The sequence below is a fragment of the Aythya marila genome (assembly GCF_965140915.1).
Source record: "Aythya marila genome assembly, chromosome: 1".
Taxonomy (NCBI): domain Eukaryota; kingdom Metazoa; phylum Chordata; class Aves; order Anseriformes; family Anatidae; genus Aythya; species Aythya marila.
The window spans coordinates 74,829,181-74,844,224 of NC_139042.1; the positions used below are offsets into that span (position 1 = coordinate 74,829,181).

The following is a 15,044-nucleotide window of genomic DNA, read 5'->3' on the forward strand; positions in this document are numbered from 1 at the left end:
AAGAATCTTCTGTTTTGTGGCTGAATTAATGCACAGCTGCCTTCATGTAAGATTGGAATTCAACAACTAAAATCAGAAAGCCTGGAAATTAAAATAATTAATATTTCATGACAAATGCTAATTCGAGCTTGATAAAAATCCTGTTTGCCTTATGGTGTATGATTTCTAAGTCCAGTTCCCAAATTCTACAAAGATGAAAAAGGTTGTCTGCTGAAAGACAAAAAATGTGTAGGTTCTAATGTCAACTAATTTTATGTCAGTTCCAGTTCTGTTTGATAAAAAATATAAAAATGAAACAAAGACACTGACATATACTTTTTTTTTCTTTTTTTTTTTTTTTTTCCAAAAAGGTGCAGAGAATTAAATGTGGTGTTAAATTACTTACCCCATTTTAAATTCTTGATACTTTAATCTGACAAATTTTTGGCATTATGTATTTGGATTTAAGAACATACACATACTCAGTTTAAAACTGACTTTGACATTAATAAAAGTTTAAACCTTTGAAAATACAGAGAAGAGTTTCTTTTATCACTCCTCAATTATTGACTCAATCACCATCAGCATTTATTGAAATAATCAAATAGTGGAAGCCTTAACTTCACCTGACAGTCTTAATTCAAAAATGAATAGTATCCTTAGGTTGTCATTGCAGATTGCCTAGGTCTTATGCAAAGAAATCTTTTCCAAAATTTGAAAGAAAACCCAGGAGACCTTGGAGCAAGGAAATAGACAGTGTCTTTTGCATTATGCATTTAAGTTGTATGTGTGAAATGGCATCTTATTCTCAGATGTGTGCAGAATAAAGATGCAAAATGCAGTTATCATAGCTGTCCTGTAAAATGTAAATGTGATAGACCCTCTTAAATTGCATGACCATCTCTCATATTTTAGCATTTTAATCAGGCTAAAAAATAAGATTTACATTAGCCTTGTGTAGAACAGATGTAAGGTCTAAAACTGAATTTCAAGCAGTGCATTTATTAGCTAATTTAAGTATTAATAACCAAATACTTATCCTTTTGACCTTTAATAATCCCCCAAACTTTATCACTAGTGTTGTGGTACTGATGTAACTACGAAACCCTTGCTATACTGCATTGTCAATATTGCAGCTGTACTTATAGGTCTTCCCAACCTCCATAACCACATCTAAATCTGAGCTTTCTTACCCACATGTATTTCCATAAATGCAAAAGATCGTTCCAACTTTCCCATTTACAAAATAAGTTGAACCCTACGTGAATAAGAAAATAAGCAATATAGTACTCATCTCTTGGGAAAATGTATCTTATGCTAATTTTAAGTCAAAAAATTAGTTGATTTATTCATAGTTGCTAAGCAATACATGCCTGATCTATTGTGCACTATGCTGAAAATCTATCTTGAGGGTCTGAAAGACACATTATACTTATAAGGCTGTATAAACAGTCACAAGCCACAATTACAAGACAATCCAAATCCAAACACTAAGCAAATATGTACTGATAGTTTAACTGACCCCACACCACTTAATGTGATGATTTTCTAGAAGATGGCCATTCTCTGAGCCCTTAAACTGATTATTCTTGTCTCAGCCTGTGTCTAGTGGAATCTGAGAGAGAAGCTTTTGATATTCTGCAGGCTACCTGGACGTAACCACTACTGATTTGAATGGTAATTTACCCTATGTTGTAGATAGTTGAATCTGAGGCAATTGCCTCACTTTCCCCCATTGTGAAAAGAATTCAGAATGTTTCAGAACAGAAGGAGACTAGTGGAGTGAAATAGTTACTGATGGGAGCTCAATGTCCAGAGACATCAGCACACCAGAAGAGAAACAAAATTTACTACTTCAGATCAGACCTACTGTGGTTCTATAGATTGAATACCTCCACAGTAGTGCCTTAGGTGCAGTCTCGGAATCCTTCCTTGCATGTAGTTAATTTGAAAGAATACAGGTCACAGAATCAGAGAGCTTTTCTATGCAAACAGAAGTATATTAAGTGGTGATGATTATATTTACAACAAAGGTGCATTCCTGATCATAATTAAAACACTGATACAGATGTGCTTTTTCAGAATCAGATGGTATTTTTTTGGTATAATGTCCTGTAGACATTGAAGATCCAGCTAACCAATAGTATTAGGAACTTGACATATTAAAGACTCCAGCTTTGTACTTTAAAAAAGACCAGATTGTAAGGACTGTTTCTATTGCATAACTTCAAAAATAACAATAGCAAAGTGAGACTGTTTCAAGATTTTCTGCTGAATCTAAACTCTGCTTTTTTTTTTTTTTTGCCTTTTTTTTTTTTTTTTTTCCCCAGGAATTATATGTATTACTATTAGTTCTGTATTTTCTTTTTGTTCTAGTCAGTTAAATTAGCTATTATTCACTCTCGCCTTTGAGATTCATATTTTAATGCTCCTTCTATATAGAATCACAAGTCATCTTAGGTGGGTGTATTCTATTGATGGGCTAGATAATGTTCCATAATACCATCTATTGCTTCAACACAGAATTTCCACTTTCCAGTGGTTGTATTCTAGCTCTGAATGTTAAACAAGTTTCATGCAGACTTTATATACTGTTCACCATGTGTGCAACAATGTCTTGTTTTGCTGTCAGTGATTTTATTATTTTCTATCTTTACCTCAAGTGTTGTGCTCAATGAGTAGGTCTGAAAGTCATAATTACTTCCCCACTGCAAAGACAAACTGATTTACATATTTATCAAGGGGAAACTGGATGGCTGTAAGCATACCACAGAAACATTTGCATATATATAACCTGAAATGTACAAAAGCTAAAATTAAGATATGGATGTGTTGGTCTTAGTTACTAAGCTGGCTTTTATACAAAGGTTTTAGTCAGTGTATTTTGTAATCAGATTGGTCCATTAAAGAATGAAGTCTCTTTTTTCTTCATACAAAATCAACATAGAGATTAAAATGTTTGTTAACTTATGAATGATGTTTTGCAGATATTGCAACATTAAGTCTCCATAAGGTGAAAGTCTTTGAATCGGGAAGAGATGATGAACTGTGGAATTACCTAAATTTAATTTCTATACCAGGCATAAGATCCCAAGGAGTTTATTATGTTAAAAGCTATGTAACTGAATGACATCAATATCTTTTCTGGGAGGAATACGGGCTTCCAGATACTTATGCATGTTGGGGTAATTTGTAAGAGGTTATGCATGTATTCAAAGCACTCCTAGCTTGCCACTCACAGAGGTAAGCCACTTCATCAGTCTACAACTTAGTTGTGATTCTGATCGGTGAAGGTATTTGAAAGGAAGCATTAGTATCAGAAGGGAATTCTGAAACATAAACTAAAGGAAAAAAATCTGCCTCTTGTAGGAAGAGATTTGATGGCTGACCTTTCTAGATTAGTCTTTGTCCAATAATTGTCTCAAGTTTACAATTACCTTATTGGCATGACAGTCATGTGAAAATCTGCTGGAGTGGAATAAGATGTTCTATTTACAAAAATTTCCTTTACCATCAACTATGGTGTCCTGAGACATCCTTAACCCTCATTCTGAATCCTGCTGTTTCTTTGAATCGGGCATACTGTTTTAAAGCTTTCCTAATGAGTGGAGAGACTGTTTTTTCCTAATGCCCAGATCACACAGAGGTATTCTATATTCTAGAGCTTTTGTTTTGTTTTGTTTTTAATAATTTCAGCAAGACTACATTATTTCAAATTAATACTGATAATACTTCTGTCCCATTGACTTCAAATTACAGTAAGCTAATTTATGAAGCAAATACATTTTTTATATGCTTGCTTGACTAAACTTTTGAACAGATTTCCAAATCATTAATGCATTGTTAAACACTGTATTGTTTTTCAGTGTTTGTACCTAGTTTTCAAATGAATAGTCATTGTTTATAAACCCTGTAACCTAATGTACATGAATTCAGTGGGAGTCTTACGTGGTTCAAAACTCCAGAAATTAATTTCAGCATTAGATAGGCTGGCTCGGCTACCATTTATGCTGTGTTACACAAGTTGAATAGTGGCATAGCACTTGCAGTTTCCTACTAATGAGCAGAGTCAATTGCTCTTATCACTTTCACATGGCTATCACTCCACTGAAATTGGCATTTTCACTTAAAGAATGAAACAACTCTATAATTTAACATAGCTTGAAGCAAGAGTGGAGAATAGAATGTAGAGAGCTGTCCTCAGTATATTTTGGAAGAAGTTTTACTTAAATTTTGGATTGTTAGCATATTAATTGAAACAAGCAACATCTTAATGCTGTCCTTAGTCTATTTTGTATCTTAAAATATAGAAATGAAAGAGTAGTGTCCAATGATATAATGCCTTTGTCTGCTCCAATGTTAGCCACCTGGAGTATGTATTCCTGGAATGGCAATAGGAGGAAAAAGTTGCACTTAAAGTGTAGTTGTTCAGTAGGTTCAGAAATTATGCAGTTAGATTGATTCTGATATATGCAGTGTTAGACTGATTCTGTTGTTTGGAATGTTGTCTTTAAAAATTTTTTCTGTTCAAACCAGGAAAGTGTAAATAGTGGTATTTGCAGAGATCAGTACAGCTGTTATTTTTTTAGAACAAGTCAGTTTTTTTGATTAAGAATTTTTCAATTTTTATTAGTTACTGCCTACACTGGGGATATTAAACCATCATTGCTTAAACTGAGCTATAGTTTTCCCAGTGTTTTGACTTATTTATCCTATAGTTTCATGTTCTGGATAATCTCTTTACTTCTACAAACTCTTTTTACATTTGTATTTTGTTCTGCAACTAGCAATGGAATTCAAAAGATAGGCTAAGCCAGCAAAAGCCCTATTGTAATTCAAGAGCACATGATGTATGATATACATCCAGTCATATTTTATGTGTGAAGCAATACAGTTTTACCATCTTCTCTTACTCAGACCTCATTTATCTGTTAACCACACTCATAAAAATGTTACTCACATAGTTGCATTTCTACACTTCGGGTAGGATTCATCTTGCTTTCCTTTATCAATAATATGAAGACATTTACTTTTGAGCTAGTTGCCTGTCTCCTCTTCTTAAGGCATGGGGTAAAAAAAAAGGCCTTTTTGCAGTTGTGATTCACCTCTTACAAAGTTAGGCAGCTAAAACAGGCAAAGTGAAAATCCTCCTTCTTTAGTAAGTGAAATTACCCAGGAATGTTTATCAGTCTTAGCTTAATTCTAAAGTCTCAGTGAAATATGAAGAAATTATACAAGTGGAATAGTAAGAGTTAGAGTCAAGAAAGACATAAGAAAACAGCAAAGGCTGTATTTTGCTTACTTTTTACTATTTCCTTGCAAAATTGATATAATACATGACAGTATGTCAAAGATATCTGTTCACAGAGCATTCTTTGCGTTTTTCCTGTTTTGGTTACCATTTAGAAATGCTAATAAGCAAATGTCTTGCATGTGTCAACAGTAACCATATCATTCAAGTGCATTTAAATGTGTCTTTATCTCATGGTAGCACACACTTTATTGCTTATTTATTCTAGAAGGTGTCAGTGTTCAGGATGAAAACAGAAACTGAAGTTTTGCTTTTTTGTCAGTGCATTGTGAGCACCATTCTCTGACAATAGTGTGGTATTTGAATTGCCAATATTTGTTCACCTGTTCTGAACAATGTTGTTGCTAAATTAAGTTGTCATTTTAGCATTTAGTAATTAACCCTGATTTAGCTGATCCTTCTTCTGTATAAAAATCCAAGTGAAGTAAATGGAAGTTCTGCCATAGAGTTCAAGAAACTTTGGATGAGGTTTTTTATAGGTTTTGTCTTTTGTTTTTGTTTCTGTTTTCAGGCCAAGTCAAGCTCCTCAGCCTTGTTACGGGGAAAAAAAATCATAATGATGATTGTTTTATTTATTTAATTAATAGTGATAATGAGAACATTTTCATTGTTTCTCATTTTTCCCAGATTAATTAGGAAACCAGAATTTCCATTATTGAATGACAGCAGGTGTCTCTGATCACCAGAGATCATTTAATGTAATGTACTCCAAGTGGAATTCTTATTTTATTTTCATTTTGCTTAATTTACAGGATGAATTTGAAAATCCAATTTCATCAAGGAAAACTAGGTAAAAAAAATAAAAATGCATTTGCTCATTTCATTGCACATTTCTTTCTTTGTGCAATCCCATTTGTTGTTACTGTCATGGAACCATAGAATCTCAGGTTGATACAGGTTGGAAGGGAATTCTGAAGGTCATATGGCCAAATACCTGTACATCATGTCCTCATTTATCTATATACACCACTTTTTTTTTTTTTTTTTTTTTTTTTGCCACCTTTTTGCCACCTTTCCAAGGGATATTATTATTACTTAGCAAGTACAACCTCCAAATGATCTGAAAAGCTAATGGAAGATTGCCTCTTTCTTTCCTGGCACTAAGTCCACCTGCTAAGCAAGTAAATGACTCGTCAGATAGATCTGCATGATTTTCCCTCAACCAACTTTAAAATGTCAGCCTTTGTAAAAGATTTTCCTCAGCTCTGTGAGGAAATTTCAGCTACCATGAAGTTTCAGAACATGCATAATCAAATTCTCCTATTCTTACATTTCTTTGCTCCTAGTTTACAAACATGACCAACAGGTATTTAACTGCTGATGCTACTTTATTTATGGCCCTGTCCTTTAAGCTGATAAGAAATGGAGACACTCAACCTTTTTAACAAGGCAATTTTAGAATGCTGCAACATTAAAAACCAAGTGATTAGAAATTAGGTGAGATAACTATTCCTTATCTAGAGGAGGAGAAGACAACAGAACTGATCTGAAAATAGTTAACGAAGGCTCTGTATTTCTAAGTTCTTATCTCATTCTCTTTGACACGGTAATTGAGCATCCACTGATGAACTAATTCTTAGTGGACAGGTGGACAAATCAAAATTAACATTCAAATTGGACCATACTTGGATGTTTAAGTAAAAGGGATAAAGAGAAAATGGTAGTAAAGACAGAATTATCTTTATATGGTCTGGGATCCCTGAAGAACAAGGTTAAGCTCATTTGCAGGCTGACGTGAAGTATATTCTTACACTTTGGTCAGTTTCCAGTTCCAGTAATTTTAGATTCCTAATCAGTATAAAATTCACTGTAGCAAGTTTGAAAGAGTGGCTTCACTCTCGTTCATAGAAAAGCTCTTTTTTAAAAACAAAACAAAACAAAACAAAAAAAACAGTCTAAATAGGTTTAAATGTAATTTATGTGCACTGCAAGGCTCTGCTTCTGTGCCAAGGTAGTGTAAGGAGCCCTTTGTGTAAATGAAATGTGAGCCCATGGTGCCTTGGAGTTTCAGAACACACCCATGGATTGGATTCTTCTTTTAAATATGTGCACGTCTGTGTGTTTATTACCTTGTATATTATGAGTTTAGTTGATGTCTACTCTTGTGTGACAACACATTAATGACTAATTAGTAGTGTAGCTAATGAAACCATGTCACCAGCAGAGGCATTCCATATACTAACTTGGTTTTTTTTGTTTGTTTGTTTGTTTGTTTTTAGAATTCTAGCATTCATACTGAGATTTTTGCCATGCTGCCTCTATAGGTTGCTAGGCAGCACAGCTTTACCCCAAAACGGTTAGCTCTGTTCTGCATGCTGAGACTCTTTCAGATATCCTCGGTGGTTTGAATCTTCTTGCTGTGGGGTTTCCTGGATTGTGAGCAACTGCTTCCAAAGGTCACTTGCTCTCTGTGGATCAGCCCTTTTTTTTTTTTCTGATGTGCACAAATCCTCTCATTTTATACTTCAAGAATCCCTGCTGCAATCAAACCATAGTCTTGACTGCAATGGGCCTTGTGTAATTGACCCCTACTGTATACTGCATGTTGCCAATTGCTATGTATAATAATGTTTTTATGGTAACGATCTTAAAAAAGCACAAAGACAAAAATGTTTGTACTTGCCAAAGTTAATGAAAAAAGCTTCCCAAAGACATTAAATATGTTTGTTTGTTTGCTTCTAGGGCAGATTCTGAATGTGCTGGAAAAGTATAATCTGAGAAATAAAACTCTTATATACTTTTCATCTGACCAAGGGGCTCACATTGAAGAAATCTCAAGTTCTGGAGAAGTCCATGGAGGTTACAATGGAATATATAAAGGTGAACATTCTCTGATTTTTATTAAAAAAAAAAAAAAAATGTTTCAGAAAATATTTCCTTGGTTTTGTTCCAAAACTGCAATATACTCTAGGGTCAAAAAGTTCAAAATTCAATTTTTAAATAATAAAAAACTGCTCATAGCTGTCATACTAAATCCAAACATAGGCAACAAAAATAAGGGGCTTACTTGTCAAATACATCAGCTCAACCAAAATACATATATATATTTAACACTATGAAATATACACTTGAACTGGCCAGAAATTCAACTTTGGAAAGATGTTAGTTCATAGTATTATACTGTCATGGCTAGAGGCTGGAGAGCAGAATGGAATGGAGAAAAAAAAAAAAAAAAAAAGATGGGGTTTTTGAGCCATGTGAGCCATCAGGAATCTTAAATGTAGGCTAAATGCAACAGGGTAAGTGAGATCACACAGAGGTTATAGAGAAGATGGGATAACCAGCACTGTGTTCATTACAGAAAATGTAGAAAAAGAGAGTTAAATTAGAAAAGAATAATGGGTAGTTGGATTTAGTTTGGGATGGGCAAGTTCCACAACATCCAGAGAAGGATAAGATTTCAAGAAACAAATTCTGAATTAATGATCAGTTTTGAAAATAATGCATACTATTGAGTTGGACTGATTTGAAAACAGAGAGACTTCTGTTAGAAAGAGAGTTATATTCTTTTAGTCTCAAGAAAATTAATACTCCAAATTTTGTTTGTTCTGTGAAGGACTAAAATGTGTTTAAAGTCTGCAATGCACTTTCTCCCTGTGATATCACCCAACAATACTGAAAGATACTGTTTATTGCAATATAGTGATCATGTAGAAAGAAAAATTCTAGCTTAGCAAATAGCTTTTCTCATTTTGTCCATTCTGATATCCCTGACCTTTGGTCAGCAGGAATGTAATATACAACTAGATACTTTTGAGAACGTGGTCCTAGCATGGAGATGAACAAAATTATTGTCAGCAATGTGTTTTTGAGACAGGCAGAACAAGAATAGACAACAGGACTAGAGAAAGAAGGGTGCAGTGATGGTAATTGTTTGGTAACATGGTAACTTTCAGACAGGGACTAGTTATAACTTTCAGTCAGGGACTGTTCATAATCAAAGACAGATTGACAACATTGTTAAATATGAAATAAAGGATTACCTTTGACAAAGTAAAGAAAACAGTATTTTCCAGTGTGCAATTTGTGGACACATAGCATTAAGAAATTGAACATTAAAATGGTTTTAATAATCTTCGATCTCATTAAAATATGAAAGAAATGCTTAGTTTTTTTATTGTTAATGAAATATTAGCAATATTTCTGGAATATTCTGTCCTTGTACCAGAGGTAAAGTTCCCTTTATGCTTTCACTGGGAAATGTCTGTTTAATTTGTTTTCCCTTCATATTTCAAAGGACAAGACCAAAGAAACCCAGCAGTTTTTGTAAACTGACTTGCCAACCTTGCCACTTTTAATTGTGAGGAGAAAGAAGCAAATTGCCTTTAGGTGTTATTTAAAAAAAATGTATTGCAGAACTAAAGTTGTGACTTAAGTCACAGAATAGTTGAGACCAGAAGGCACCTCTCAAAGTTTCTAGTCTTACCTCCCGCAGAGGAGGGTCAGCTGGAGAAGGTTGCTCAGGGCTCTGTCCAGTCAAGGACTCGAGGTTTGAAAATCTTCAGTGATGAAGCTTCCACAGCCTCTCTGGACAACTTGCTCCAGTAAATACCGGAGCAGCCTCACCATAAAAATTCTTTTTCTTATGCTTTAAATGAAATTGCCTTTGTTTCAGTCTGTGCCCATTGCTTCTTGTCCTGTCACCGGGCACCAATAAAAAGAAGGTGGCTTCTTCATCTTTACTCAGGTAAATTCATGTAATATACATGGATGAGATCCCTCCTGAGCCTTCTCTTCTTCAGCCTGAGCAGACCCAGCTCTCTCAGCCCCTCCTTGCATGTTGGAAGATTATATGGAAACCATCTAGCCATTTTCATGGCCCACCTTTAAACTCACTCCATGTCCATGTCTCTTTCATACTGGTGAGCCCTGCCCTGGACTGAGCACTCCAGGTGCGTCTCACCAGAGTGGAGCAGAAGGGAAAGATCAATCTGCTGGCAATGTTCTTCCTAAGGCAGACACAGATGTTGGCATTCTTTGCCACAAGGGCATATTGCTGGCTCATGTTCAGGTAGTCATACACCAAAACCCCAAGGTCTTTCTCTGCAAAGATGCTTTCCAGACAGTCAGTCCCCAGCCTGTTGTGGTGCAAGAGGTTATTCCTCCACAGATGCAGACTTGATGTGAACCTTTGCTGAACTTCATGAGGTTCCTGTCAGCCTATTTCTCCAGCCTGTCATAGTCCCTCTGAATAGCTGCATGAACCTCTCTGGGTGAATCAGTTTTGTATTGTCTGCAAAACTGCAAAAAGGAAGAAAGAAAGACATACACTGTAAGCAATAACAATACAGTGAGGTTTTTAAGTGAGAAGACTCCACTGCTTTTAGTCAGCAGGTATCTTTCTGAGAAATGACCCTTAGATTTAAGAGAGCTACAAAGGAATTGCTGCCCAAGCAACACAAGTAATGCCAAAGTCATGAGGTTACGGACTATCAAATGGGTCCCCTTGGGCTAACACCAGAATGAAATCTGTCTTAAACATTAGCATTTAGGCCTTACATAGTGCTTTAAGTAATTAAGGAACCATATGGTTACATATATGTAGCTGTAGGCACAGCCTGAGGTGTTTTAGAAGCTCTAAAAAATATTTGCCTTCCAGGATGCCAGACATAAGACATAGGATAAATGACAAGGAGGAAAAAAGAACACAAATACACTGGGGAATATGCCTTCCTGAGGAACATTTTGATTGAATAGAGTCTTTTCTATTAAGCTTTGCAAAATTTTGTGTTCATACTTACAGAGTGGGGAGCAATTTTAAATAGATCTTACCTGAATTAATAAAAATCTGATTGATAGGTTTACCTGGGGAATGGTAGAGCTTTTTATTTTTTAAATGAATTATAGTGTGGTTTACAGTTGACTCTTACGCTATGCTAGCAAGTACTGTAATAAATGATGGGGAAGAAAATAATCACTATATACGAAAAAATAATTATTGAGACATTTTTAACAAAATAAAAATAAATTAACAGACCTGTGCAATTAACTGAATATACATTTACAATTTTAAAATACAATTAATCTTGTTTTATTTTCCACTCTCTCCATCTCTGTACCAGTCCTCAATTTAACATGTATATTAAGCATCATTTGCAAAAGGACAGAAGTGAAAATGATAAATTAACCGCATAATTAGTAATTTTTGTACATAAGGTTTTATTCATATTGATAGTCTATACAGTGAGGTGTGTTAAAGCTCTGAGCTCTGTACATCTGTGGTGGATTTAATAAAAATCAGACCTGTGAAGTCCATAAACCTCAGGCCCTGATGTAACAATATACCTAAAAAAAAAAAAAAGAAAAAAAAAGCAATATTTATGCTAGTTGTGCTTATGTATACATGCACTAGGAATTTGCTTCGTCTGCAAAACTGAGAGACATGCATGTCCTTTCTTCCTGTCTGCTAGACAATCTGAGTCACTTACCTTTTTGTATATGAGTTCTTTATGAATGTGAATATGAATCAAGCCACTTAACACTCTTGTCAGAGCTGGAGCAGTATACTCAGCAATAATTGGTTCTGCCCTAAATCAAAAGCTCTCTACAGCTCTCCACAATTTGTACTCACTAATTTGTCTTGATATCCAGCCAAATCAGTACCAATAACAAAATTTAAGAGGAGTTTGGAGAGTTAGGCTTGCACTGCAAGACTGAATGCCAAAAAAGGAGACATTGAGAGCTTTATTAGCCTGGATTCTGACTGTGGAACAGTCACCATAAATTTGGATATCCCTTGAAATCAGAAACCAAAGCTAATATAGTGTTTAACAAATTGCTGTCAATATATAGTCTGGTTTTTCCTTTTCTTAGAAGACATGCATATGCAGAAGTGATGGATTAAAACAGTCCTCTCTTTCCAGTTTCCTTTTTCTGACAGTCAAGATCAGAAGTTTCAGAGGAAGATTCAGGAGCTGTGGTGAATAAAGAAGATCCCTAAGAAAATCTCCTAATCTGTAGGATGACCTTGGTTTAAGACACAAATTTTGGCAATTTACTTTCCACAAAGGCTTTTAGCATTATGCATTTAGCATAATTTTTCACCATATAAATATGAAGGTCCATTTGAGTTGTTCTAAATTCTCAGTCTAAATTCTTTAGAAAGTAAATTTATAGTATAGAAGACAGTGCTTTCACTTGTTGCAGATTTCATTGAACATATGCTTGAAGTTTTATACTATTTCCTCTTTGTTAAAGGAGGAATAACTTATTTATATCTTCCTTATCTTACCTTTGTTTTCTATATTTTTGTTGTCCCTCTTTCGCCTTATTAGCGCATTCATAAAGTAATTGTCTTGTCAGTTTCTCATCAGTCTTACCTGATGAGTTTTCTATTGCACCTCATTTCATGTTCTTTTTATTTTCTTATTCATATTCATTTTCTTATATGAAATATTGCTATTTGGCAATAAAAATTTCTTAAAATAGCTTGACCAGTTTTTGCCTTTCAGCGTTTGCCATGAATATTGCTTTCCAGTTACATACTTTAATTTTTATGTTATCAACTTCATTCTATTTCCTATCCGTTGTCTTTTTACCTTATTGATTACAGATGTGCTTTAAACTTTAGTCTTTGCATACATCCTTTTTTTTCTGAAGCATAAAAATTAAGTTTATGTTATGAATAGCTAAGAACATAGACTCTAGTCCAGTTATTTTTTCTCTAATGTCCATTACACTGAACATTTTTATACAGAATTTGAACTTGCATCTTGTTGCCTCTTGGTGTGAAGTCCATTATCTTTTCTCCTGAATTTGATCAACCTATGATATTCTGTGTCATACTTAGTTTTCATGTTTCTCTCCACTTCCAAAATTAAAGGAATTTTATTAAAATAACAAGGGACTTAGTAAGAGTTGAATCAAGGTATCTTACTATTGACTTTTTTCAGGTGTCATAGGCTGCTTGTTTTATCACTTTGTTTTCTGTCTGTTAGGCACATTTTGATTCATGACAACCTTTTCTCTCCTAACCCATGATTAATATTCCAGAAACTTTTCCTGAAAGTCTTTCAAAGGTTTAAATGTAGATATAGCCTCTATAGCAAAAGTAATGGCTATTTTAGAAAGTTTCTTCCCAGCTGCTCTGTATCTTCTTGCTTGAACTCCAGAAGGACTCTTGGGTGCACACATGATAATATACTTTTTTCCTAGCTACTTAATAGTTTTAAATGATCAGTTTAGATCTGTTGGAAATACATTAGTTCCTGTGAACCTGTTGGACCAATAGCAATATTATTTCTTTTGGAAGCTTCTATGATGATACATGACATGATGATGTCATGCTTCTATGATGGTACATGATGCATGACAAAAACAATGTTTCTTAGACCTTAGACCCTAAATTTTAAGAATTACTACTATTACAGATCTGTGAGAGCTAAACAAAGGCCAGAGGAATACATTCTCTAATATTTTTATTGAAATGTGTACAATTTCATACGCTACAGTAGCCAGCTCATTCACCAATGTTTCTTGAAGTTACTAGTAAACCTTTTCCTTTCTGTAATTCACAGAGAAATAAAACTGACCCTTACTTTGGCCTCAGGAACTATGCTAATGCATATTTAGCAATATTAGTTTCACTTTTGACTTTAATGAATGCAGGCATTGACCTTTGCTTCCAGTGTACTGTATTTTTATATTTTTGAAGCGATCCAGATTTTTTAAATAATGCAGCCATCTTGTAATTTTGACTGAAACAGAAAACATCCCGAGAAAGAAGTTCATTTATTTAGAATAAAGATTGAAATGATAGTATGGCCACATGGGCTATGTCTATTAGTTTCAGCTGTATAAGAATACTGCAGGTTGAAAATTAACCAAAGTATACAGAAATAATTGAAAAACAATATAATAATGAGTGGGCTTGCCACTAAAAACAAATTACTGTTTGGTAGTTTTGTAAGGTAAGCAATGATAACCAGCTTTGATTGTCAATATTTACAGGCAATTAATTTCCTTGTATTTTTCATTCATTCAAGAGAATAAATAGGTTTAGAAGGCTTTGTTTTTATAAGAAAATAAGAAGGAAGGAAAGGGTAGTATGCTTATAATCCAAGTGATCTAAAGAAGATATTTTAAATAGTTTTCATTGTTTATCATTTAAAATACTAGTAGTGTTATACCACAGAATTTTCCTTTATATATCATCTTTTGTACAAGCTCTATTCCCAGAGTTAGATAGCAGTCAATTTAAACCACAGAAGGGAAAAAAAAATATAGCTAAGATTTTAAATGAGGTTAAAATGGAAATTTGAGATCATGTTTTGGATGACTGTGGAGAGTTATGTCTGTACTTAGTCTACTCCTGCAGTTTTCATGAGAAGGTGAACACAGGCTGTTGTTCAATGTAACACTGAAGGGTGCAACTATTCAGAAAACACAGATAGCTAAGCATGGGGAGCTTTATGCTGTTTTAAAAACAATTTTAAAAGAACTTAAGGGATCAAAAATAAAACACAACTACTCTGCTTAGAGTTTGCCAGGCACACAGACTACTAAATTACTGCTTTTTCTCTGTTTCAGTGTTGTTGACTCCAATCAAAATACAAAACTAATGAGTCAGATTTTGAAATATCAAGAGGTTTTTTATTACATAATGACCTTCTGTGGATATTTTTTTTTTCTAATATTTTATCTGTTTGGATGTTTGCTTCATGTTTCAAGCATTAGTGTAAAACCTTGATTTAAGGAAAAAAATGCAGCTATCTTGAACAATGTCTAACAGTGAGAGTTTTAATGACAATGCATG

The 15,044-nt window shown here is 34.2% G+C and overlaps 1 protein-coding gene across 5 annotated transcripts in view; it reads left to right on the forward strand.

Annotated features, from left to right (window-relative positions):
- The window catches only part of STS (steroid sulfatase), a 110,646-nt gene that overhangs the window by 59,157 nt on the left and 36,445 nt on the right, over positions 1-15,044 (forward strand). For all 5 annotated transcript variants that reach the window (XM_082783372.1, XM_082783371.1, XM_082783373.1 and 2 more), the window contains one exon: positions 7,973-8,110. In XM_082783372.1, the coding sequence (XP_082639498.1) occupies positions 7,973-8,110 (138 nt within the window). The remainder of the gene's footprint in view (positions 1-7,972; positions 8,111-15,044) is intronic.